This window comes from Poecilia reticulata, linkage group LG22 (assembly GCF_000633615.1).
Source record: "Poecilia reticulata strain Guanapo linkage group LG22, Guppy_female_1.0+MT, whole genome shotgun sequence".
Classification (NCBI taxonomy): Eukaryota; Metazoa; Chordata; class Actinopteri; order Cyprinodontiformes; family Poeciliidae; genus Poecilia; species Poecilia reticulata.
The window spans coordinates 7,724,610-7,751,961 of NC_024352.1; the positions used below are offsets into that span (position 1 = coordinate 7,724,610).

Below are 27,352 nucleotides of genomic sequence, written 5' to 3' on the forward strand. Positions count from 1 at the left end.
GCATTTTACGTTAATTAACTTTTAATGAGTGTTTAATGACTTCTACGCGCTCTCCGTTGTGTATCGCCAGGGCGCAGTGAGTCAGCCGGCCCCTGGTCCCCAGAGGGAGCGCGGGCCACCAGCCCCGCCCGCTCTGAAAGAGGAGTGAGCGCTGGATGGAGAGAGAAAGAGAGGAAGGGGAGGGGAGGGGAGGGGAGGGAGGATAGAGATGGAGCGGGTTACTTTACACCAAATCAGGGTTTCAGTGAGTAACACTGCCGCCATAGGTGGAGGTTGCAGAGAAGCATGTTGGGATTAAAGCTGTGACTGAACCCGTCGGGCTCCCCGCTCGCACCTGGTCCTCACCGTGACGCACAGGTTACCGGAGTCACGTTGGAGCGGAGCCGGCTGCTGCTGCGGCGGCGGCGGCGGCGGAGGGATCAACCAAGTTTGGGATGCAGTGAGAGAGGATGCTCGCGCCTGCTCGCAGTTCTTATTGCGCTTTAAATTTGAGCGGAAAATAAGGTCGCCCGCGTGGGATGCGAAAGGGTCAGATTTTGTCTGGCGTGCGTCAGCCTTAGACATCTCTAGAAATATGTGCGGCGGATTTTGTCTCGTTCGCGCCGAGCAGCGAGGAGATCACCGATAGAATCCCAAATCCTTGGATGAATTTTTGGAGAAGGACCTGGAAGAGGGAGGAGGGGACTGGCGGCGGGTGGTGGTGGGGGGGAAATCTGATCCAATGTGGCGCATCCACCGCTCCTGACTGCGCGTAATGGGGAGAAAAGTTTTTTCGGACGCGCTCGCAGCATCCCGCCGCTCGTAAATAACATGTGAATCCCGCTTCTTCTGAACGCAGCCGACGAAGTTTCCGAGTGATTTTTCAAACCAACCCATTATGACTTGAAACGCCCTCGGGGTGATCGGGACTCCAATCGAACCAGTTAGCGATCCCCGCTCCGCCAAAGACGCGCAGACGGACGTTCATGATCTAGACACGAGAGAGGATTTCTGCAGCAACGCAGCGAAACAAGCCCGATCCGCTTTTGTCAGAGAGAGAGAGAGAGAGAGGTTCCGTTCGGATGGCTGTGATGCTGTACCAGCTTGGCCAGAGGTGTGTGATGGAGCTGGTGCTGCTGACCGTCCTGTCCTGGGTCTCCGTGTGGGCGGAGGAGAAGATCATATTTGACAGACACGCTGTGTACTGGAACAGCTCCAATCCCAAGTGAGTTTTCCTTAAAGTTTGGCCTTGAGGTGTGTGTTTGTGTGTGTGTGTGTGTGTGAGAGAGAGAGAGAGAGAGAGAGAGAGAGAGAGAGAGAGAGAGAGAGAGAGAGAGAGAGAGAGAGAGAGAGAGAGAGAGAGAGAGAGAGAGAGAGAGGGAGAGAGAGAGAGAGAGAGAGAGAGAGAGAGAGAGAGAGAGAGAGAGAGAGAGATGGAGAAAGAAAGAGTGTGTGTTTGTGTTTTAAGGACTGCCTGTCTGCCAAGCACGCCTCTCAAAATCAAACCTTACCAGTGGGCAACAGTGCCTTGAAATATGGAAGGATCTGCAGTTTCCCACTGCTTGAAATATTCTGTCTGACCTCTTCTGTTTGTTTACCTTTAATGCTTTTTTTTTTTTTTTTTTTTTTTTTTTTACTATCTCCGTTGTGTTTTGGCTGAAAATGCAATATTGATGTGTTTTGTTTTGTTTTTTGAACACACAGACACTGGATGTTTTATGTAGCACAAGGGGCATCTTTTGTTTTAAACAATGAGGGCATGCTGCCTCCTGTTCTCATCACTGTCTGGAGATTTACTCTCTCTCTTTCTCTCTCTCTCTTTCTCTCTCTCTCTCTCTCTCTCACATGCAGAAAGCTTTTACCTCTTCTCAACTGGTTTCAGGGTCTGCACACTCATGCATTACACACACAAGCCATGCAAACGCTCACATTTCGCTCGCTCTCTTTCTCTCCCTCGGTTTCTCATTGACATGGCGCAGGAGCACACTCAGTCCATCTGACTAATGCTTTGTGACAGCCTCTTTTTCTCCTTTTCTATCACCCTGTCTTCTTTCTGTACCTGTTTGTCCCTCCCTCCCTCTCCCAGTCAGGTAAATAAACAGTAGGCACGTGCCAGTTATCGGTATCGAGGTATGCCGAAGGTTGTTTTTGTTTTTTTTTTCTTTAGAAAGTTCTGATGTGAAAATTTCCCGTCATGGATCAACTGTCCTTGAAAGCAAAGTTCTGTCGTGGTCAGAGTTTTTCCCCAGCTCCCCTCACATGTCGAGCAAACGTGTAAAGTAAGCTAACTGCTAAATATATTTGACAAATTTTGCATGAGAAGGAAAAATTGTCCTCCCCCACAAAAAAAAAAAAGTTTAGCTTAGTGACATTTTGGCAGATTCATGACAATATTTGCCTGACGTATCAAATATGACACAAAAGGAAATTTCAGACGATTGGATGAGAATATATTTTTTCTTTCCTTTTTTTTCAAAAACTTAAAATCTAATGAATGTTTTTCTTTTTTTAAAAGCTAGCAACCTGCTCCTCCAGCTTAAAGCACTTCCACTACTCCCACCTGTTTCTGTGCACTGCCAGTCAGCTGGCTGAAAGAAGGCAACAGCAACACCAGCCACCAGTTTTACATTGCTTACAAGAAAAACAAAGCACATCTCTAGATGGGAACCTACACGTGATTATTGTGGTGCAAAATATACCTTGTGATATTGGAAAAGTGCAATAATTAACAATATAGTAATAAAAAAAACTCAATGTATCAAATATGGTACAAAAAAAACAACCTGTATCAACAGCATTTTTACCCGTTAAGTTTTAATTCTGCCGAAACTTTTACATCAAACTCAAAATGACAGTAAACAAATGTAATAACGTTATTATTGTCGTAATAATGAATACGTTACTGCATATTATAGCGGCCACACAAAATGTTGCAGAAGTGAAAGCAGTTGGATTGGATCTTTATTGTGTAACTCTAGGTGGTATTTTTACTCAAGGTTATCATGCCGTGAGAATCTCACACCCGCCTGTGCTTCATAAACAGTGAAAGCGTTCCCTTCCCCTCTCTCTCTCTTCCTCTCTCGCTCATGGCTGAGTTAGTCTAAACCTGAACGCCCTGACTCTCCCTGCATCACCCAAACACATCCCGTGCCAACACAGGCACCGTCTCCGAATGAACTGCGGTTCCACAGAAGGCTCCTCAAATATTTAATAGGCAAGGGGGAACATTTTCTCCTTTTCCCAGAGTCTCTTTCTGTCTTTCTATTTGTCTGTCTGCGCTCCCACTCTCCTGCCATACACACGCTCGCGCACACCGAAACACACACACACACACACACACACACACACACCGAAACACCTACGCAGCGCGAGCGTTACAGGCTACATTTAAGCTATATAGGAGGTTGCTGGGGGCGCTGTTATTCCATCAGGGACTTACGGAGAAGCAGAAGCAAGAAAACGGGGGTACATCAAAAATGCATTGGTGCTAAAGCAGTGAGCCTGGGCTTTGTAGCGGCGGAGAGGTTCATCCTCCCCCCCCCTCCGCTAGGCCTTGGCACTGTCACTGCTCATGCTTTGCCTTTCTCTGCATTTACACACACACACACACACACACTGATCCCCACAGTGCTGCTCCTGTGATGGTCATCCACTTCCATGTATTCCAGATTCCTTTGAATTAAAGTCACTTGCTTGGTTTTGTTGGCAAGGTTTGCTTTTTTTTCTCTTATCATTATAACTGTAGTAAAAAAGTAAATTACTCGTATTAGACTCTGTAAGATGTGCGGTAATTTCTACAGCTACAATAATGAATCATTTTTATTCATAGGAAATAAAACTTTTTCCCTTGTTGGACTTTAACTGGGTCATTATGAGATGAACATGCATATAAGCCGTCTTGAAGGAGGAACCAGCTTCCCTGTCCTTGTAGAGGAAAAAAATGCGCATCCAAACAGCATGATGCTGCCACTACCATGTTTCAAGGTGAGGACGGTGTGTTAAGAGTAACATACGACGTTGTCTCATCTGACCAGTTTACCTTCTTCTTCTTCTTCTTCTTCCACATATTTGCTGAAACCTAACGAGAAGCACACTAACAGAAGCACTTGCCAGAGAGAGTGAAGAGACTGAAAGTGCAGAAAAATTAATAACTGCGTGAATTAATTGATCAGAAATTGTGCATTGTCTTTTTCTTTGCGTGTCCAAAATGTCCTTTCTGACTCAAAAGCAGCTCAAGAGCTCCTTTCCTAGAAGTCCACAAGCACAGACTTGGGACTTAGGGTCCAGTTAGGATTCAGCGTGCTGCAGCTTTCTGTTTTTATTCATGTTCCTGAAATCTCATGGTGCTTCTAGTTTTCATTGGCTTTCTTTGCACCTGTAGTCCAAAAGGTTTTAGAAGCCCTAACAGGGATAAGGTCTTGAACTTTATTTTTTATTTTTGCTTTTGTCCTTAGTGGAATATTACATTATGTCTTGTCCCTGATTAAATACATAGAAAATAAATTAAAGGTTCACTGTCCCACCGCCCACACACTTTGCAAATTTGTCTCTGCTGAATATGTCATAGATGTGTCACACTCAGAGAAAAGTTGAACATTTTTCATTTAAGGTCCAGGATGCTGCATCCGTAGATGGACAAGGGGGAAAATAGCAGGCACTTCCTTCTTAAATGCGTAACACCCCAACTGATTTTATTTTCAAGAACATTTCAGTGTAATGCCAAATACAAACTTAAGTTTATATATGGAAAAGGTGCCTCAGAAAGGCAACTCCTAAGGATTTGCCTAAGCCATTTTACATTTTGTCACATTTCAATCAATCTGAGTGACTAACAAGGACAAACAGGCAATTTCTAAAAGCTTACCATGTACCCTTTAACTCTGATGCGCCTAAATGAAACTCATTCACTAAACAGAGTCCCCCGCTTTTGATTGATTCCCAGTAAAAACGTGTTCTGTGAAGGCCTGAGAGGTTTGTTAGAGAACGTAAGTGAACAAGCGGCATCATGAAGACCAGGGAACGCAGCAGAGAAAGGTCAGGAAGAAACGTCATTAAATCTCAAGCTTTGAACATGTTCAGTCCGTCGTCTCGATGTGGAAAGAACGTGGTTCAAATGCGTCATTACCAAAACTGACGGGGCAGGAAAAGGGAGCATTAATTGGTGAAGTAGGCAAGAGGATGATGAGGAGCAGCAGAGACCCACAGCTCAGGTGAAAGAATCACTGGACAGCTACTATAACAAACTCCACAAATCTGTCATTTATGGACGAGTGGCAGGGAGAAAGTCCTGAGAATCGGTTTCTCACAAGCCGTTTAGGAGACACAACAAAGATGTGGAATGAGGTGCTCTGGTCCGGAGGGACCAACACTGAGGTTTGTGGCCTACAAAGATGTGGGTCTTGGGGAAAAAAATACCTGCATCTCAGTGTGAAGAAAACCAATTTCTAAGATGAAACGGTGGCAGCAGCATAAATACTTCCACAGAAGGCTCTAGTTTCAGAACTGCTTTCCTCTCAAACCAAGACTTGTTGTATTGCACACTGTCCTGACATTAAGCTTCAGTTAAAAGGTGCTTTAAACTTCTTGACAGTCCATCATTTAATGTACCAACAAAGTGAGATATTTAGATTGTTTTACGATTAAACCAAATTAACCCAGCTCACAGAAGACACCGACCAACTTTCTCTCTCGTTAAAAAGTAAAGCCAAGCATTTGAGGAGTCACTTATAATACTTTTTTTCTTTTTTCCCTGCTCAAAGTGTTTGCTTGTCTTAAGTCTTAGAGGACCACATCTTCTGTTTAATCCCATCATTTCTAAGCAATAGGATTAGCACTCTTGTGTTTTCCTACTTTCCTTCCATGCAGATTTTTCTCAGCCCCCTTCAATTAATGCGTGTCCACTTCCTCTCTGTTCACTCCAGCCTCTCTTGCCCTACTTTTCTCCTCGGTGCATCTGCAGCATTAATAACCATCAACTCTAAAACAAAATCTGTTAATTGTTTTCTTTTTTCTTTTTCTTTTTTTTAAACCTTTTAGCTAATTGTGTGTCAATTACGTTTATTCTGGAGCGTATTGATCTCAATAAGATTAACCTGAATAAGTCAGGATAAATAAATAACTTCAACTGATGTTCTCTCTTGAGTGTGTGTGTGTGTGTGTGTTGTGAGTGTGTGTGTGTGTGTTAGGTGATATGGGGGGTGCTCAACTACAAATTGCCCCAAACCTTTGTTCTTCTTTTTTCAATCCCTGACTCTCAGCAGGTCCCATCTCTTTCAAGGTCTCGCTGGATAAGAGAAAATGCGTGAGATAATCCAATTCAAACAGCTCCGGCCACTTTTGGTCACGGGGGGCAGCACCCTCCAACACACACCATGTGTTGTCCATCCTCCTGTTGCGGTGTGATACGGAGTGCTGCGCAGTAACAAAGCGGCATAACGTTATTAACATAACATTATCACAACAATGCTGCAACGTTGGAGCACGATCTGGAAATCTCTCAGACCCGCATAGAAGAGCTTTTTTTTTTTTTTTTCTTTTGCCAACATGCATGCGGGAATAAATGTGGAACACACACATGCATGCAGTCGGATTTAGGTCAGTCACAACCATTATGAATGTCTATTGAATACGAGGTTACGCAGGCTCCATTTTTCTATCTGGGTACTGTTGCATGCTTGTGTATGGACACATATCTGTTCATTTTCCAGGAAAAAAAAAAGAAAAAAAGCCCTCGCTGTCCCTTTTCGTTTTTCTAGCCAGCGCACACAAACATAGAGGCTGCCTTGTTTGGCTCCCAGGCCCATATTATAAAGCCTGCAGGTGAGGGGCTTTGTTCACCCCAAGCAGCTAATGTGCTCAGAGCAATAGGCTCTCATCCACACACACACACACACACACACACACACGCACACACACACACACACACTCTCAGATGCACGCACACACGGGCCGAACTGTCCAGAAGGAGCACCTTATCTAATCCCGGGGTTTATCCTTCAAAAGACTTTCTTTTCCTTTCCTCCTTTGTTCCTCCCCCTCTCCTCGTCTCTCCGCGTCTTTGAGGAACTCCATGTCAGTGAGAAGCGCTGATGGTGGATGACATGTTCCTTCTACGGGACGCAATCCGTCTCCTTGGAGATGTTCACACACATACACCCAAACACGTGCACCCACGCAGCCTTTGAGGAGGAAGTGTTTTATGTGCCGAGCACAGCTTTTTTTCTTTTTTTTTAATTCAAGTTATTTTTTGTTCCTGCATGTAGAAAGTTTCCACACATGTCTGAATTGGTTGATTCCCACCTCCATGTCCTGTCATTCTGCTTCAGCCAGGGATGCAGTACTTCCCAGAAAATAATCTCACTTCTGTGTTTTTCTCCGTGTTTTTTAATTGTTGGACTTTTCTACAAACACATTTGAGTATTACAGATAGATGGATCTTTCTATATTTGGCTTATTTGTCTAGTTCCTGCTGCAAAAAAACATGCTCACAGCATGATGTTGCCACCACCATGCCTCACAGTAGGGCTTGTGTTAGCCAAGCGATCAGCAGTGCCAGTCTGTCTCGCCAATCATTCCAGCATAGTCGCCACATCTCTACTGCCAATTTACCATAAAGCCTTAACTACTGGAGTTTGTTAGCAATAGTTGAACTTCTGTCAAATTCGGCTGAAATTCGCACATAAGATTCACATCTGTAGGAATCTGACTGAAAAATGGGACCCATACGGGGTTGTTTAAAGGTTGTATAATTGCCCCTTTGTAATTGTATTGAGTGGTTTGAACTGATTTTCACAAATTTGTATCTTGACAAAATCTGTCCAAGAGGAGACTTTCCCTTCATGTTCATTGAAGGGAAAGTCAATGAACATGAAGGAAAAGTTTCTGCTCCGATCTGTGCTGCACAATTTTTGGTTGATACCAATTTCCTATGCCTGCTACTGAAACTATATGGCTTTTTCTGCTGTGGAATTAAAATACTGCATTATCTTTGCCAATTTAGCCTGCTACCAAATGCAAATGCTAAAAAGGAGGCTGAAAATGATGCAACACTTTCAACTTGTTTTATGTTTAATGTCAAATTTATTCATGACATTGCTCTCTCTAAGACAATGACAACACTCAGACAGTGCAAATTTGCTGTGCTGCAGGCATCATTGTCACTGGTTTGTCATAAAATCAACGCCTTTTGTATCGGTGTGTTATTTGTGAAAGAATGGCCGATGTTCGATATTAAAGTTTACAGCAAATATCGTCCGATACCAATACCATTCCGATAATGCTAGACTGTACTGACAGCACACTTGCTGAAGAATCTCAAGGACGTCGAGTGGAAATCAGATTCACTGGAACTCAATTTTGAACATCATACTATAGGATTACTTGTGCACCTGTTATGTTTAAATCTTTAGATTTTTAAAAATTTTTAAATTTATAATAAAAAAAATAGTCTGAAAACAAGTTTTCCTGCTCTTACTGTAGGTGGCGTTGTGCTTTTTTTTTCCCCCCCTGAAGAGACTACGCTCTGACTGGCTAAGGCAGGCATTCTGGTGGCGCTGGATGTGTGGTCAGTCATTACTCCACCACCAGCCAGCCCACACACACATCCAGACACCTACACACCACAAGGATTTGCATCCAATTTACATTTAGACGTGTACTCTCTCCTGCTCAGTTACTGACAGTTTGTCAGACTCGAGCTTGCCCCTGGGTTAAATCCATCTTCTGCCGCCTCGATCGCCACTACCCACTCTACCTTCCTTTACCTCCATTTTTCTTTTATTTACCCCCTCCCTCTCTTTACTTCTGCGCCTATCCAGCTTTCATCTTTACGGTCTCTCTCATCTCCCGCTGCCTTGGATCACGACTCCTCTCCCTCCTGGCCCTCCATCGCTCATACGATTGGGATGGGTTTTTTTTATTTTATATATACCTCTAACTTCGCATTGCCCTGCAATGTCCACATTGCCTCAGGCGGGCTCACACAAAGCAGCGCTACATCAGGTTACATGTTTCAGCCGTGACCCACATTGGGCTTTATCCGTACGGCTGTGCGCGTGTTTGCTTAAGATGACAGGGCTCTGCTGCGGTTTATGTTGAAAGACGCCAGTGTCAAGAGTTAATGCAGTATCCATATCCCCTCGGCTCTAGCTAAACTGATACTTAGAGTAATTAACATCGAGGCTTCCACCTTTGCAAATGATTTCTCTGAGCTCAGCAGGGAGAGACGTGGTTACATAACGAGTTCTAGTCTGGCGGACCTTAGTCATCAGCACATTCAACGCGCTGATTGGCAGGACGAGGTCATCCTAATATGCGGGGGCCATTAAGAGTGGAGAAGTAGGTCTGCTGATTTTTAAAAAATTTGTAATGCGCCGTCCAGGCGGTGAGACATTTCAGCATCAATTTGTGTGTTTTTTATTTTATTTTTTATCAAGCTTATTGAACGAAAACCAAATCTGGCAGCGCTCTCGGCAGAGGTTACGGCTTCCTAACAATGTTTTTTTTGTGTGTGAACTCGTTCATTCGAGAATGTTGAAACTCCATAAAAGGTGATAATCAGGCTTGACAACTCATAGCAGGGTTTTTAGAAACCAAAAATAGTTCTAATTAACGACACAAAACCTGTGAGAGCTTTTTGGGGCCCCATGTGCAACACTTTAAGAACCTTGCTGCAACTTTGCACATGTGAATACTAAGTGTTATGTGTCCTGGAACTGTGGATGGGAATTTAACATTTAATAATTTCAGGGAAAAAAAGAAGGAAGTAAACTCAGTGTGATGTTAACAGGGCTTTGCAAAAGTATTTTCAAACTTTTATATTTTCTTCCAGAATCGTCTAGTTATTAGCTGAATGCATCTTCTTATCACATGATTAACTTCCCTGCCGAGTATTTCAACAGCACAGTGACGCTTCTGCCGTGTTTCATAGTGGAGACTATGCGTAGATGGGGATTTCTTTCGGATATGGTCTCCAAATAATTAGAAACAATTTAATATAACAGGATTAATAAAGTTTTTGTCTAAGAAAGTCAAAGATTCTTCATCCATCCTGGTTTCTAAATCCAATATGGCTGTCACAAGAATAGAAGTTTGTAATGCCTGGAGCAATTGCTTGTTTGTGTTTTCAGCGCTTTAATGCCCATTAAATCATTCACATAGTATTTTACGCCATTTCTTAGTCGACTTTAGCACCACCTGCTGGTCTGTCATGGGAAATACAGCATTTTATTTATTTTTTAAATGCGTACATTTTTTTCAAGAATTAAAAAAAAATTATTCAATACAAATTGTCTAGAGTATTGTTGACCTCCAGTGACTTTTGTTGCTTGTGGAACATTGAAGATTCATAGAGGAAGCTGTTTGGTTGTATTTCTCTGATTGTCGTTTTAGAAGTGGAAATCACTCAAGATCATTGCCAATCTTGCCAGGAGCGATTCTTATGAAAAGTTCATCATCAAGATCAGACCACAGAAAACTCAGAGGAACTGCATAAAACCCAAGATATGCATTTTAGACACTATCGACCTTAATTTGAATGCTAAATATTGAATTTCTGCCAAGAACATCGTAAAGACTAGAGCAAATCTTTTTTTTTTAGCGATCATAGAAAGGCCATAAGAAAAACTGCTTGACTGTACTTTTAATGACAATCACGACTTGAGTGAAAACCAAAACTTTTTTATTTTTTGTCTTATTATGCCTTAAGACTTAAAAAGGATAGCTTAGAAATGCTAAAGTGAAATTTGGTAAAAAGATTACAAGCAGTTAAAATCTTACTTAACATACCACATTTAGTGCACCGCCTTCTACGTTTCCTTATGTGGCTAATCATCGACCTCCTCCTAAGTAACTGCATAATGATAATGACTAAAAGGTTTCTGAAATGGCTTTTTTGATAAACTGCTTCGATATTTTCGAGATGTCAGTTAGTTAAAGACGGAAGAAGCTCAGCTTGGTTTCAACTCTTCCCAGTCTGACCGACCTCGACTAAAGAGTTCGTAACAAGAGTTATTAAGACACCAACTACGGAAAAGAATATCCCCTGGCTGGTTGTAAACTTTTAACAGAACTCCACTTCAAAACTCCGGACGGTTTCGCCGCGGTTCTTGACGCCTTACTACGTGAAACGGACTCTTCTCTCTCTGCTGCGCTCATTTAGCCTGGTTAAACACAGGTGTGGCGGATCACGTTAACGACAAACGCATTCATTCAGGTGTTCTGGGGGCCAGACTCGGCTTGCTGAGCAGCGTCGTTACGATGATTAATTGCACCTGTGCTTTCCCCACCGCGCCGGAGCCAGAGAGTTTTGCGGGAAAGCAAACTGTTGTTATGTCAAGTGCGGAGGGCCTGTTTATTACTGGCTTTATACCATATGAGAGTTGTGTTTAATTACTGCTCGGTTTCATTTTTGCTGCGCTTCTGCCCGAGTTGAAACATTTTGTTAATTACTTTCAGATGTTCAATAGCTTAGCGGTTTTGTTTTTTTTTTTTATGCGTGGTGCCTTCCGAAAAATATTCCCACCTTGTGGAATTTTGTTATGTTGATTTGAATTTTAGGGGATATCAGAACACAAAATGGTGCATATTTGTGCAGTGGGAGGAAGAGATGATGCAAGGTTTTTTGAGTTTGATATGTATTTTCAGAAAGTTGACAAATATTTCTTCTTTTCAAAATAGTTTGAAGCTGCAGGTTTAGGGATGATCTTTCTCTTGAAGTTGAGGTCTCTGGACCTCCTTTCTGCTCTGTCCTTTGGATTTCATGATGCTGCTTCTTCACTAATGTACTCTACCAAAACTTTGATGCTTTCACAAAACTGCTTGATTCCTACTGTGATTAAATTACTCACAGGTAGAAGTGAATTTGTGCAATTTGCTGCACTGGATCTTCATTTATAAAGTCCTGAGTAGAAAAACACCCCATTTTGCAAATTTTTTTTTTTTTTTTAATGAAAGTCATGTGATTTTTTTTTACCCTTCGAAGCACTAATATTGGTTTGTGTTGGTCTATCACTCAAAAATATACATATTTTTTTCCCACAGCTACAAAACGATTAGTCATCCTTGGTAATAACTCATTCACTGGTTAATCTTAGTTCCGATTAAATCCTCAAACTGTAATGTGGAGAATAGCAAAAATATATATAGTCCTCAAGTGGTTCCATCTTTCCCAAACATCAGAATTACAGATTTTACTTCAGAGTGAAGGTTGTGACTTGGAATGCTAATACTTGTCTTAGAAATTATCTCTTTTTCAAAGCAGGTTTACCGCTAAATATCTTCCCCCTCGGGGCAAATAAAATCAGACCTTTCCAATGCATTTCTCACAGAAAATGCATTGGAAAGGTCTGAGTGTGTGTGGATGGAAGCTCTCTCTCTCTCTTTCCCTTTTTTTTTCTTCAGGTTTTCTATCCTGCCTCAGAGTTTCTGAGCTTGCTGGAAAAAAAAAAAGTCATCTTTTGATCTGCCAGTAGAAGTGGAGTTGATCTGTTTAGTATGTCACCTGCACGGTGAGGAATCTGTGATGAGACGTATAATGTTTACTTAACTTCCCTCAGCGTTTGATTGTTGGCGCAGCCGAGACGGAGCGAGCGAGGATGTTACGCTGCAGCGCATGCTTCTTCGGCTGCTCTCCTTCGCTAATGAGGTTTGCTGATGATAATCGCCGCGTCGATGATGGAGACGATGATGATGTAAGCGCTCCGAAACAACCTGAGGGAGATCCCAGGAGTTTCTTGTTCAAACCTAGAGAAAGCGAGGCAGAGGGCGAGCAAGAGAAGGCAAGGGTTTTTTGGGGGGGTTTTTTTGTTGTAGGTTAGACACCAACAGACTGGATATATATTTGAAAAAATACAAAATAATAAAAAAAAGCTAGTGGAGAGATACTGGAGCAGAATATGACTGCATTCAATACACCGTGAACAATAGCCATTGTTATTCCTGCCTCATTCTGTTTTTCGTTCCCTTCTAATACTTTTTCCTCAGGTCCCGGCTGGTTGGGCAGATTGTGTTAGCCGGTAAAAAGAGTAGGACTCTTCTCTTTCAGTTCTGTCTGCCCGGTATTCTAATGGGACGCCCGCAGCTTGGATTCCATATGGACCAGCTGGAGGCTGATAATAAAGCACACACTGCTGCCTGGGTGCGCCTCGGACTGTCGACAAGGGACGAAGAAAAGAGAAATAAAAAAAAAACTAAAAAGAGAGAGAACTGAAGAGATTTACTTGAAGGATTGGGGCCACGTTCAGCATAAGGACGAAATAAAAAAGATCAATCAAAATTTAAAAAAATGTTTTGAGATAAGAAAAAAAAGAAGAAAACAAAGCATCAAGGATGGAGAGGAATGACTTGGAAAGAAAAAGTGGTGAAAATTTGAGGACCTGAAAAAACCAGAAAGCCAAAGGTTGCTTTAGGAATAGTTTGACAGCAACAAGAAGCGCATGGTTGGATCGTCTCAGTGGGTGGGTGATGAGAGGCTGGAGTTACCGAGGAAACGATGGCCTTTTGCGCTGTCCCCCATTCGGTGTTGAGGATGACCTCTGGTGCGTGCAGCTTTAAGATTTTACATTCAAAACTGACAAATGCAAGTCACGTTCAAAAGTTGGAGAGACGAGATCTCCCTATTTGTCCTCCTGGCATCGTCTGAGGTGACATTGAACTTAAAAGGCGATCTGTTTGGCATGTAATCAGGCAACGGTACACTTTTTAAAAATTTTCTTCCTATGAAACAATTTGGCTACCGGCTACCTGTAAAAAATTGTTTTTGCCGTCTATCGGTGAACAACAAGGTTATCTCTCTCCTTGTCGGACAAGATAACATCGTCAGAAGGCAGTTGGCCGGGTTTTCCCAGAGTGCCAACGCACCTGCGCTGTGCATATTTTGGAGTGCTAATGAAGACCCGCTTTTCATCTGCGTCCAAGGCTGTACCCCGTTGACTTTTAAACCGCAGAAGAAGAGGACAAACGACAGCAATTACAGTGCCTTTCAAAATTCTCTGTACCATTTGAACTTTTCCAATTTTTTTCATCATATTTCAATCGCAAAGGTCGATGTAGATTAATGGGACTTAACACCAAGTAGCACATTCATTTTATGCTGCCTAGTTTTCAGGCTTTTTCTCAACAAATGCTTTCGAATCCGATAAAGTTCAGCTTTCACCGCCTTCAGAAATCGCAAAATAATTAAGTGCCAAAGATGGTGGTAGCAGGATCTTGTCATCAGGTGACAGAGGTTCATGGCAACTCTGGAGGAGCTGCACAGGTCAGGTGGAATCTCTTAATTTCTACAAGTTGTGAAATTAAGAAATCTGGTGGGGGAACAAAAGAGTCATTTCTAAAAGACCGCTTCATGACGTGGGGATAGTTTTTTAGGGAAAGAACAGAGAAACTGGTCGGAGTCACCTGTGAGATTAATGAAGCTTAATACAGGGCAAACCTGGAAGTCAAAGTCCACATTTGAAAAAGAAAAAAGAAATTTCAAGCTGTATGGATAAGTTTGCAAGACATTGTAATTTGCATCCTGCCTTCAACGTCCCAGTAATCTTTATTACAAGACACCACAAACAAGCCAAGTGTTTTTTTTTGTTGGTTTTTTTTTTTCACTGTATGCTAATGGGACATAATAAGGCAGAACCAACAGATGTTACCACACTTTGACGACTCTTTTGGCACTTTAATTCCACTCAATGATGCCAGGGCTGCTAAGTAACTCATTCTTATACGACTCTCCAAGGTGTCCATCTGTTTTTTTGGGGGGGTTTTTTTCCTCCATTAGAAGCAATATTCCTTCTGTCCCACAAAATAATCCTCACCGTGGGTCTAATCCTGATCTATTGCAAAGCAAGACTCCGAGGGCCATATATGTATATGAAAGCATAAGCCACTCATATTATACGCCTCCAGACAGAAAGCGGCGGTCATGTCAATCTTCCCGGTACGACGAAGGCGGCAGTAATGATGAACATCCAGGTGAAAGGATGTTAATGATAACTCCTGCCAGCAACGTCCGATTCAGGTCGAGCATTTGTCTTCACTTTCAGCTCCGGTGCAGTAAACATATAAATTAAAAGTCTGCAGCGGAAAGATGAGAGATTCAGAGCTAATATACATCCGTTCTCTGTGATGCACTTTTGATAGTCCAGGCCGTCAGTGACGCCGTCAGCCTCGGGGACGAAAAAAATGTCCACAATTTATTTTCCCTCCCATTTGATTTGAATTCGAGGAAGGAAGAGGGAGGGAGGGAGAGAGAGAGAGAGAGAGAGAGAGAGAAAAAGGAACCAATGCTATGATAACTTTACAAAGCACGAAAACATTCTCTCCGTTGTACCGTCAAACATTCTTAATAAGCCCTCAGAGCGTAGACTTGAAATATCTTCTATTTATTTACATAAATGGAATCAGTGTTCATCACGACGAAGTTGCTAATTGTGCTCACAAAGATTATGATGATGAGGAGGAGGATAATGAAAACAGCCGGGAACAAAATGGTGGTGATTAGGAACGTGATGAAGGAAATTAGGCAGATCACAGCGATGATGATGGCCATAGCTGATGTTTTCATTTGGAGCCTGATTATATTGATGTCAATGTTGATGATGATGATGATCGTGGCAGTGATGAAAATGATATAATAAAAGCACATTTCAAAAAGTTATACATCGGTTGGACAATAAATCGGTGTGCCACTAATTTAAACTTCTGCCATTTCTAGCTCTGTTTTGATTGCTTTCCCGCCGATTTAGGTTTCAAGAAAGTCCCAGTATATTAAAAGTTGATTAAACTAATTTAATGTGACTGATTACAGTGACACCAACATGTAGAGTAGCCTCTTGTATGGTCGAGGCGGGGGACGCTGGTGCCTATCTCCATCCGTCATTGGGTGAAAGTCAGGGTATTATGCAGATAATAATATGCAAATTTTGCCGCATGGTGTGACTGAGTCTAATAGGTTAGTGGCTCGGACTGTGGAGTTAGGAATATTTAAAGGAACTTGATTCTGATGGCATGATTATGATGAGCTACTGAAGTAATTATATTAGCAATCACGATGTCTGAACAGGTACGAGGATAGTGGGAGGGTTTAGCTTTTGAGTCATCATAGTCAAAATAATTACAGCTTTTTATTCCATGCCGTAGGGCTGATTATAATAACAATAATGGTGTAAATGATTAAAATGATTAAGAAGGCATCGAGAGCGACGCTAACGTCGCATCCGTGTGAGATAAAGATGCTGCCGGCTGGGGGACGGCGATGAGGGGAAAATACAGATGTGAGATGATTATAGGATGCTGATCGCAGCCAGGCTGTTGTCATGGAGGCCGGTGCACATGCTGTGCTGTTGACTGTAGTGGAGATTTCACTGGAGGATGATGGAGTGGGGAGAATTATGCAAATATTGGCAGGAAAACCCCCCCACAAAAAATGATGAGGATAATGGAGATGAGAGGTAATGACCGTCGAGAAGGCGCCAAAGAAAGCGTCTGATCCAACGCAAGGATGAGGAAGTGATGTCAGGACAATAGGAAGGATTGCTGTGATGTTGTGAATGGAGACCATGATGATGATGGTGATGATTGCAGTGGGGAAGATGGAAAGAAGATGATGAAGAAAAAGGGATAAAAGTCTGATTTATGCTGGCCGGCGATGATTTTGCGGGGGAATTTCACTGACCATAGTCCAATTATCATGCTGGCTGAATTGTCAATAACGAGCCGTGACGCTAATGGATTATGATAATAAAAGTATTGACTACACTCAGGATGGTGTCAAAGATCAGTAATAGTTTTAGGAGGGAGATGAGAAACACACGAGATGAGTCGCCTTCTCTGTAGCCTCACCTGAGGCCCCCCTCCTCACCCCGGGACCCCCCACATCTCCCAACACAAGCTCCCTCCTGCTCCGTCTCCTGGAGATTCATAAGAGGAGAATCGGTGCACTTCATTAAGATTCAAATTTTCTCTCTTCTGTTACCGCTCTATGGAAGATAAAAGGGAGAACAGAGAAGTGAGAAAATTATTAGCTTTTTTTTCTCTCGTTTTTTTTTGGCAGTTGCTTCTTTTCTTCTAATGGAAATAGAAGGTAGGGAAATTCTCTGCTGATGAGATTGCCTCATTCTTCCTGGCTTCACCTTTTACCTCACACATCCCCGGAGAGGTGCTGTGTCACAAATGAGAGGGAGATTGCTCATTTCTTCTGTTGTACCCAGACCTTTTCCATATTTCGTCTGCATGCACGACTCTGCTTGAATACTGTGTGTGTGTGTGTGTGTGTGTGTGTGTGTGTGTGTGTGTGTGTGTGTGTGTGTGTGTTGTGTTTCATGTGTATGTTCAGGTGTAGCTCGGGAGTGTACAAGTTCGTTGGCTTCGGCGCAAAAGAAAAAAAAAAGATCCTTACACAAGTTTAAAGGGCCTAATCAAAGGCTGGTGAATTTTCCTCGCTCTCTTGTGTAGTTCTGAGACGACTTGCTGAGTCCCGCTTCTCTTGGCTTCCCCTCCCCCGTTCGGCTCCCCCTCCTCTCCCACTCACTCTCATGTGTGATTACTGAAAGGGCAGCAGGTGGGCTCTGTTCCTCACCAACCACAGTGTTAGCTGTTGCACTCCTGCTTCGCTGTAAGAGAGCAACAGCACCTTGTGAAGTTGCCTGGGTCTTTTGAACTCTTTCAAATTTTGTCTAATTTGAAGGCATTTTATCTGGATTTTATCTGACAGACCGGCACAAAATAGAGCGTATTTATAATGTACGAAGGAAAATGATGCGCTATTTGTGAAATGCTATACAAAGGGTGTGAAAGTGGATGGCAGTAGATGTCCTGGGCTGACAATGAAAAAGAACCAAGTCATGTTTTAAATATGATTATATTAATAGAGGCAGGTTTTAGCAGTTTTCATGTTAACAGAATTACACTAAAAGTACCTATAATGGGGTGCTGTGGTGGCGCAGGGGCAAAGCACAACCCATGCATCGAGGCCCTAGCCCCCATGCCAGTGGCCACAGGCTCGATTCCCAGCCTGGTGACATTTGCCGCATGTCTTCCCCCTCTCCCATATCCCTCCCTCCTGTCAAACTACCCTCAAATAAGGCCACTAGAGCCAACAAAACCCTTAAAACAAAGTACCTATAATATATCTTATATTTGTTCTTTTTTTTTAATTTTTTTTATTGCTGTTTAAAGAAACTGTATATAATTCTCCATGTTTATCAACAGACTTCTCGCCCGGAACGTTAGCTGGAGGTAGGCACCAGCAACCCTCCGGACCCCACTGAGGGACAAGGGTGTAAAGAAAATGGACGGATGGTTGGATATCAACAGACTAATAGAAGACGATGTAAAGGATGTGCACTTGTATGGCACTTTATCAAGTTCTATGTGCTAAGTGAAGCGTCTTACCCAAAGAGAAAATGGCAAAATGACTCAGACAGACGCAGTGGGGTTTGAACCAGCAACCCACTGGTTACAGGACAAACCCCTACATCCTGCCACTGCCGATTAGCAAATATTATCTATTTATCTTAAAACCTAAAGATAAAAATCTGTCTTCAAACATGACAAATAATTTCAAATATAAGATGTATATTAATTATAATTTGTTTCCAAAAGATCATGTGACAGGGGCTGTAAGTAAAAATTAGTTGGTAAAAATGGCTGTTTGGATTGTAAAGATTGAAGATTCCTTAAAACAAAAATCTGAAAAGTGTGTCCTGCATTTTTATCCCCCCCTCCACACACACACTTTTTATTTATTTATTTTCCTTTTTTTTATGTGATACCCCAGACTAAAATGCAGTGGAACCATAAGAAGTCACCTGCTGAGTGTCAAAAATGGTAGTGCCAACATCAAGCTGTAGTGTTGCTTTTTATCTTAAAGAGCTCAGGTGTGTAACTTCATCCCAGCAAACTAACAGGTGGATCCATGAATGCTTCAGAGGTTTATTAGTACATTAGTGAGCAAACAGCATCACAAAAACAAAGGAACGCAGCAGACAGTTCAGAGAGAAAGTTAAGGAGAAGTTTAAAAGCAGAAAAAGTATACATTATACTCAGTTCGGTATAATGTATATTCAGCTTATGTGGAGGAATCCGTTAGCAGGATGGCTGCTAGCGAACATAGCAGTCCTACAGAACAGATTCGCGACTATAGGCTGCAAACAAAAAAACAAAAAAAACAGAACTCGTTGGATTTACTACTGAAGAGTGTAAATTAACCCAATTGAGAAAAAGCCTAGTCAAAGTCCAGATCTAAATCTAACTGAAAATCAGTAGCAAAACTTGAAAATTGCGGTTCGCAGACACTTTTCCATCCATCCTGACTGAGCGTGAGCTATTTGGCAAACTTCAATGAGCAAATAATTTCGTTTTTAGGTGTAATCTGCTGGAGCCATGCTGTAAAAGACTAAAGTCACGCCACGCATTTCAGATTTTTAACCACCAAAAAAATTAAAATTAAAACTCTCCCCCAAAACATTTAACTGAAGCTTGCAATTTTGCAATTGCAACATGAAAACAACTCAAGAGCCTCGCGTGTTTCTCTTAAACGCAGCAAGCTCCTCGGCTAACCGTGGCGTCTGCGCGTGGCGTGAAGCTCGCTGTGCCACAGATCATACAAAGCTGGAGGTGGAGATACGGAGACAGAAACGAATATGTTCAGCTTGTACGGAGTCGCAAATTATGTTTGGCTAACAAGAAATATGGCTTGGAGGAGCTTCAATGTTTTTGGAGATAAGAAGCGTGTTAGGAAATAGAAAGAAAACACAACTGGTCCAAACGAATAAAGATTTTTTTTCTTCTTTTTCTTTTTTTTAAACGGCCTATAGCCACATCTCCTTATGAGATTAGTGTCTGAGGTAATTGCAGTGTGGTTTGTCAAAGAAAAGAAAACAGATGAAAAATAAAAAATGGATGATGAGATGGACAAAAAAAAAAACTAAGATGAAGAGAGGGAGCGATAGAGATTGGGGGAGAGGAGAGAGGAGGGGGTGGAAACGGAGAGAAAATTGACAGGAGGTGTATGTGGCTGTCTCGGGGCAAAGTGAGGAGTATAGGCTGTGGCATCAGCTAGTGGTGCTGCATACTCTCTGTTTGATCAAACAAACTTCAAACACCCTCGCCGACTTCCTCATGCGGAGGCTAGTGAGACGAAGCACTGCATATTTTTCGCCTGCCTTTCTATGCATCTGCATGCATGGATGCAGTTTTTTGCCAGGCAAAGTGTTTTTTTTTGGGGGGGGAGATATTTTGCTGATCTAATGTGGGTCAACTCTTCGCCACATGAGCGCAGTGGTTACAGCGGCTGGAGAGAAGGGGGGGGGGAGGGAGGGAGGAGATTTTAAAAAAAAAAGTGTCGATCTGCTTGTTTTTCACCGTCTCTGTTGCCGTGGTTGAGCTTGTGTAAGCGGGATGGCCGAGCCGCGCGGTTTGGTCTTCGTTGTCACTTTCCAGCTGTGCTTTTATTCCAGTCTCTATTAGGTCATTACTCACTCTCCTTTTTTACTGTTCGCCTCCATACTGGAGCTCCGCATTGCTGCCTCTTGCAGAGCCACGGCTCCAGAGAGCTCATTAAAGCCATTAGAAGAAAGAACTGATATCCCCCCCCACCCTCCATCGTCAACACTCACAACTGTTTTACACATATCTGCTAATCACTGGCCGCTGCTCTAGATCAGACATCGTCTTCCAGCCCAGTCTCTAGTCTTTTGCAGCCTCTTACAGGTTTTCGCCTGTATGTAGCTACATTTAGCTTTTAACCAGCTTCCCAATTCCTCCATCATGCTGCCACCACCATTTGGACGATGCGTTCAGCTTGATGTGCAGGGTTTGAAATGCTGTCCGTTTTGGTCTCGTCCATGTGAGTGTTTCACTTCCGATACAATACCAAGTATCGCAGCTTTGAGTTTTTGCCGATATCACCACTGACCCGATACGATATCAGTACAAATAGTGCATACGTTTATGGCTTATTTTGTAGAGTGGAATCTTAGAAAAGGCTTGATAAAGTGATATTACTTAAACAGAAAGCAATATATTCAACAACAACAGAACAAGTGACCCATTTATTATTGCTGTGGACTAAATGGTGGAGGAAATGCTTATCAGTGTTCTTATGGTGGAGATTTTTAAAGGCGGGCTGATTCTTGTTTTTTGGCTGATGTCGAACCGATTTCTGATATCAATAACGATAACATTGTGTTTCCTCTGTCCAGAAACCAGAGTCATTTTCTAGGCCTATTCCTTCTCTTTTAGTCAGGGTTGAAATATTTCCCAGGGTTGATATTTTCCCCCAGAAAAGGCTGTAGTGGGAAGGTACTTGATTTCCAGAAGTTGACTTTTAAACAAATACTGCATGTTCTGAGGATACAAACAACAAAAATCAGTAGATTTGTAAGTTAAGCTGCTGCTTTCTAGTGATGGTTTATTCTCCTTTTCAGACACGTTGCACAGGCCCTATCTATTAAATATTTGTGAATTTTCCAACTTCCTTTGACTAAAGGGATCACATTGCGGCGTTACAGTGTAAACGCTGTGAAACGATTGCAAGTTTGAGGCGAGAACACTGAATACCTGGAACACCTGTTCATGACTGGGACGGTTTCAGCTTTCCGTGGGTGTTGCAGGCGACTTTTACATACCAATTGATTGAATTGTTTGTTTTAAACCCTGAAAATCCTGCTTTTTCCATCCCAAATGGCAGCGTCTTTTCGACTCTCAGCCACTCTCTGTGTGAGAGCTCGGTTGACACTAAAGCAGTGCGGAGAAGTTACCGCTCAGTGTTCACCGGTGCAAATCCACAGCAGAAAGGCTCACAAAGAAGAAGAAAAGTAAGAAAAACACAAAAACAACAAGCAAGTTAAATTACGCTTAGGTTCAGTGTTTCATACTCAACATGCTTTCAAAGTTTTACCTTTGCAGGAATGTAGCACAATGGTTTTACTTTGACATCTTTTATTTTTTTTGCTTTTTAGACGCCTCTGGTCGCATGAAAGTTTGATTAAGAACCTTATCAAACATCGGATCAATAAATTATTAACCACTGAGGTGGGAACCCTGTTGGGAGTGGAGCAGGCACGAGCCTGTAAGCAATGTTTGTGTTTAATGCATGCATGAGACCACATGTGTGCAGCGGCGCATGAGTCTGTGTGAGATCAAATGCTTCTCTGTTTGTGATTGAGAGCATGCGCTTACGTGTTCTGCTGAGAGACAGAAAAAGAAAAAAAAAAAAAAAACGAGCATGCTCAAGAGACCGACAGCGATTACTCAGCCTGGAGCTGATGGCGTGTCGGTAATGATTCGATTTTTGAAGGGGATTTAAAATGCTCTCTGATCTTGTGGTAGAGTCTAACCTTAGACTCCACAGCTCCAGAACGATATGGTCAAGCAAAAACCGCTGAGCTCGGTTTTCTTCCTACGATCTGACCCAACAGTTTCTGTAGGGTGTAAGCGTTCGGCGCTAACTGCTGGTTGCTTTGTGTAGGTATGAGGAGAAACGCCGGTGGAGCCGCATAATTGCCGGTCAGTTTTCCATCAGTGGGCGGAAGTGTAAGTATCGAGCGGGAGTGTTAAAACATGTGAAAATGTATTCAAGTACGCGCAAAGTTCCAGACAAACTGGAGTGAATGCATCTGTGTTTTTTTTGGCCTTGTGCTCTCAGCTGAGGCGTCAAGTGCTTTGCAAAAATACCTCTTGAAATTTTTTTTGGGGAGGGGAGATGTAAGGGGGTTTAGTTTTTTGGGGTTTTTTTTTACAATAAAAACTTCAATGTAGGTTTTTGTTTTCATTTTATGACCTATATCAACACAAAATTGGTATCGGCTTGCATTTTAAATATCTGGCGTATCAAATAAAACAAATGAAAACAAAATACATAACTATGAATGGCCTTTTAGGACAAAAACTACGTTTTCTCTCACACACACTAGTACAGACTCACACACACTCACACGCACACGCACACACACACACACAAGACTAAAATTGCACATATACACTGTTAAAACAATTTCTTTCTCACACACACACGATTGAATGAGAAAAATTGTGTGCGTCTGTGATATTTTAATAGTGTATATGTGCAATTTTATTCTTGTAAGTGTGTGTGTGTGTAAGAGAAAACATAAACGGCCCCTCATACAAAACACTAAAGCCCTCTTTTATTGATTTTAAATATCTGAAAAGAACTGGAGAGACTTCCTTAATCTGTCTTCTCTCTCAGTACAAGTCAACAACAACAACACTATTCAGATGCTAACCAAAGAAGGTGATTATTTGTCACAATTATTCACTATTTTTGCATCGGTCTCCCGCATAAACGTCTAATAAATATTGAATGTTTTGGTTGCAACGTGAACTGATGCGAGGCTTTCTACAGGATTCCACAAATCCAGTCCTTAAGTGCCACTGTTCAGCAACGTTGGGACGCGTCCCTGCTCCCAGCACACCTGAATCAAGTGAAGGGTCAATGGCGAGGCCTTTGCGGCGCCTAATGACAAGCCGAGGAGACCATTCAGACTTTTGAAGCAGGAATGCGTGGAGAAGTGGCAGAACAGCGGCACTCGATGACCGGACTTGTCGACCCCTGCCTTGTTAAACATAAGGAAGCGTATGTGCCAAAAATATAATCAATACTCATCCACGGGTACGAATACTTTGGCGAGGCAACATAAAACAGAGCGGCGAAGTATCGGAGCGAATCTACAGAAGTGCTTTCAAATTATTTATAAGGCTGCAGCAAGCCCCTGGAGTGAATGTACCAGTTCAGTAAGAATATTAACCGCTTTGAGAAATCACAAGAAGACGTATCAAACCGAGTTTGAGGCCAGCATCTGATTGGCTTCATTAGAACTGGCTGGTTCGGTTAGTTTAGCTTTACCACAATGTCTAATGACAGACGCGTTTGCCTGTAATTATTTAAAATGAAACCACTTGTGAATAATTTACTTGTCAGCGTAGATTTGACGAAGCTCGACGACTGTCAAATGTTATACTTTCGGCTTTTGAACATAACCAAAAGTTACTGGTGTGTGTTTTTTTTTCCTTTTCGTTTCCATGGCAACTAAACACTTTATGAAATATTTATATATATTTTTGCTCTTTGATGAATAACCCACTCATGCTAGATCCACGCATTTAAAAAAAAAAAACAAAAAAAAAAAACGGGAAAATCTTTAAACCAAGCTTTGATTTCTTTAGCTCGTCCTTCCCTCGCTGGCGTTTTGATTGTTGCCTGCTCCGTCTCTTCTGGGTAAATGTGGGTGATGTGAGACGCTCTGATTTCATGACCCACTTACTGGCAGCAAGTCGCTTCTTCGGCGATCGGGAACCCGTCACGTCGCAAACGGCGAATAAAAGTTAGAGTGAAAACCAACCAGAAATTACACCTTTGATTTTATGTTAAACAGGTCGCATTTGAAAAAAAAAAAATAAATAATAATAATAATAATAAATAAATAAATAAATGGTAATGGTGTTACAAGAACTTGCAAACACAGCAGTTAAAGATATTTGCACGTGACTTTGGTGAAGCTTTGTATTGTCAGCAAACTTGTGTGCATTTCTATTCCCCGGAAGAAGAAGAAGAAAAAAAGAAAAGAAAGCAGGTGAATATCTTTACGGTGACAGGATAATAAATCCAAAGACACTCCATCCTCCTCCCCTTATCCTCGTGAAAAGGAAACAATTAGACTCCCGAGTGTAACTTACCAGTCTTTAATTTAAAAGCCTTCTTTGTTGTCTTCCCTTAAAAGGCTCTGGGGAGCTACTTAACAGAAAAAAACAGGCAGTAATAAGGGAAGCGGGATCCCTCTGAACAGAGTGCCTCGCTTTCCCTTAAATCCAGCCTCCTGTTTGTTGATAGCCTTGTTGTGTCTTGCTGCGCGTCTCAGCTGTGACACCAACTGCCGCCGTCTGCATCCAAATGATCTGCCCACAGAGGAGATGGAAATCTCACATTATGAGCAGAATATGGCGTGGAGCGCTGAAACCGAACGTGGACGACCGGGCGGGCGCTGGGTGTTGCTTGTCAGGGAATCAGCCCAGGGCCAGGCTCAGCCCAGGGCCAGGCTCAGCCCAGGGCCAGGCTTTTTTTTGGGGGGGGGGGGTGAGTTTTAAGCCGGTCTCAGAAGCCGGAGCAGGGACGAACACGTGTCTGGAAAGTTACTGTATATTGACAAGTGTAAGTATTGGAGGTGGCAGTGTCTTCATACTCGTCCCCTGGAAGCGGCTGAGGCGCACGCACAACTCTGTAATCCGATAGCGACGTTCGATTAGCCCCTTCCTCTGGGATTTGTCTCGTTGCAACTGTTGCTTGTGTTTCTGTGGGTGGGATGAAGAGCTCTCTCGGTTTTTCTAAACACCTTCGTCACAGCAACACATCTCGTGCTGTCTGTGACAACGTGGGAGAAATTCAGACTTAAACTGTGCACAAATAACTTCCTGCCTGGCTAACGAGATATCGAGAAAACACAAATATAAAACATGATCTTATTGCTTCTACTACCTACAGAAAATCTACAACCATTCCTCCTCCTGTTGGGAGTGTTTTACACTGATTATTCCAGTTTTAATAATGTTATATATTGCATGTAATTACAATTAGGAGTGTGGAATAAACACCTTCTAAATGTTGCAAAGTAACATAGCAACATGTTGGTATCTCATGCAAAAGACCTTTATGCGTTGGAATATGATGGAGCATTTTAGCATCTCTGATTGGTAGTACTGGTAGTATGAGGCTAATTTTAGTATTTTTAACTTCCTGTGAGCGTTAATGAGATGGAACATTCCAGAAGGTGAGGGATGCTCACACCGTTTTTGCCCTGCAGCTGCAGAGCATTTAGCTTATTTCAATAATCTGCCCTTCGAACGTCGTGGATTTCAAGACCAGAATCTAAACTAGTCACTGAATCTCTACTGTTATTGTTGTTTATTATAATCATTATTATAATCCACGCTACTTCACTTCTCTTGTTCTTTTTGTCTCTTTCTCAGTTCCCGACGTTCCTCCTCAGGTCTTATCTCTTTGTATCTGCTTTCATCCGGTTAGAGATAACGGCATAAAAAACTGAAATCCGGAGAAAAGATGAAATCTCGGAGGGTCGCAGTCCCTTTAACAAAGAAAGATTTGAATGTTTAAAGACTTGCTGACGCTGCAGATCTGAAGCTCAAATGAAAAAATGACTTGAGAAGGAACACGTAACGCGAAATTAACCTTCCTGGCGAAGCTCAAACTCCAATTAGAGATATATTAAACAAAAAAAAACACGTGCATTTTGACATGCATGGAGCTGGTTGGAAATATTACAGTCTGTTCTCTTTATGCTGTGAAATTTTAAAGCGGCGATGAGTTATTTATGCGGGAAGATAAAACAATACAATCTCGTCAGCTGTGATTAAAACCAAAGTGGAGGCTGATAAAAGCCCCTCTCATCTTTCAAAGTGATCCAAGAGAGCAAACATGAACAGAAATACAACAGGAAATCACAAAACAAAACTAGGAATGCTCCTCATAGCAAACATTTGCAACCATTATCCCCGGACAGTCAAACGCACAAAACACATACGAGCAGCTTTCGCTCTGGAAGCATGAGAATTTTATTTTTACTCCCATGAAGCCGGGTCCTGAGAGACGTGAGGGATTTCTCCTGACAGCGGTGACAGGCAGGAAGTCCTTCTCGCAGCCTCACCACATTCAATTTGGTCCGCATCCCCCGGCAGAAACGGAGGTTTTCTCTCCATCTTTGCCTGGAGCACTTTAGCTGCAAACTACTGGCTTTTTTTTTTTTTTTTCCCCAACAGCAGACAAATCTGAGACGAGGACAGTGCTTTTTGAGAAGTACAGAAATAAAAAATTCTGCCCAAATCAGTCGGCTAAGAGAGAGAGAGAAAGAGTGTGTGTGGGTATGTGTGTGCAGCTTCCTCTCCCCTCTCCGTCCCCCTCCTCCCCCACACACCCATCAGAGGAAAGAACTCTTTGAACTGTGAACCAATGAGCATCACAGCAGCTGAAAGATGTTGCTAGGAGCTGTTCCCACATCCAGCTGTGGACCTGTGCGTTACACACACGTACACAAAACGCGCTCGCCCCTCACCAAACGTGAAGTGTGTCGTCCATGCGGCCCGAAACGGTTCTTTATGGATTTCCTTCTGTTTTGTTTTCCTCCTCTGAACGGAAACGATACACGTCATCCGGAACACTTTATCTCCTACTTTCTTAGTTGTTGATTATTTTGTTTGTTTTTTTTCTTCGTCTCCCACTTTTATCTCCCATTTTATTTTTTGTATCTAATGCATAGAGACAAGCCGGATGTATAATTCATACCTCCTCTGCCTGCTGTGCTCCTCTGGCTCTGTGTGTGTGTGTGTGTGTGTGTGTGTGTGTGTGTGTGTGTGT

At 42.4% G+C, this 27,352-nt stretch overlaps 1 protein-coding gene across 2 annotated transcripts in view; it reads left to right on the forward strand.

Annotated features, from left to right (window-relative positions):
• The first annotated feature begins 209 nt into the window (after window positions 1–209).
• The window catches only part of efna2a (ephrin-A2a), a 111,715-nt gene continuing 84,572 nt past the window's right edge, over window positions 210–27,352 (forward strand). The window contains exon 1 of one of the 2 annotated variants that reach the window (XM_017302528.1): window positions 210–1,204. In XM_017302528.1, the coding sequence (XP_017158017.1) occupies window positions 1,062–1,204 (143 nt within the window). In that variant the 5' untranslated portion in view covers window positions 210–1,061. The remainder of the gene's footprint in view (window positions 1,205–27,352) is intronic. The other variant, XM_008399172.2, reaches the window with a different exon arrangement.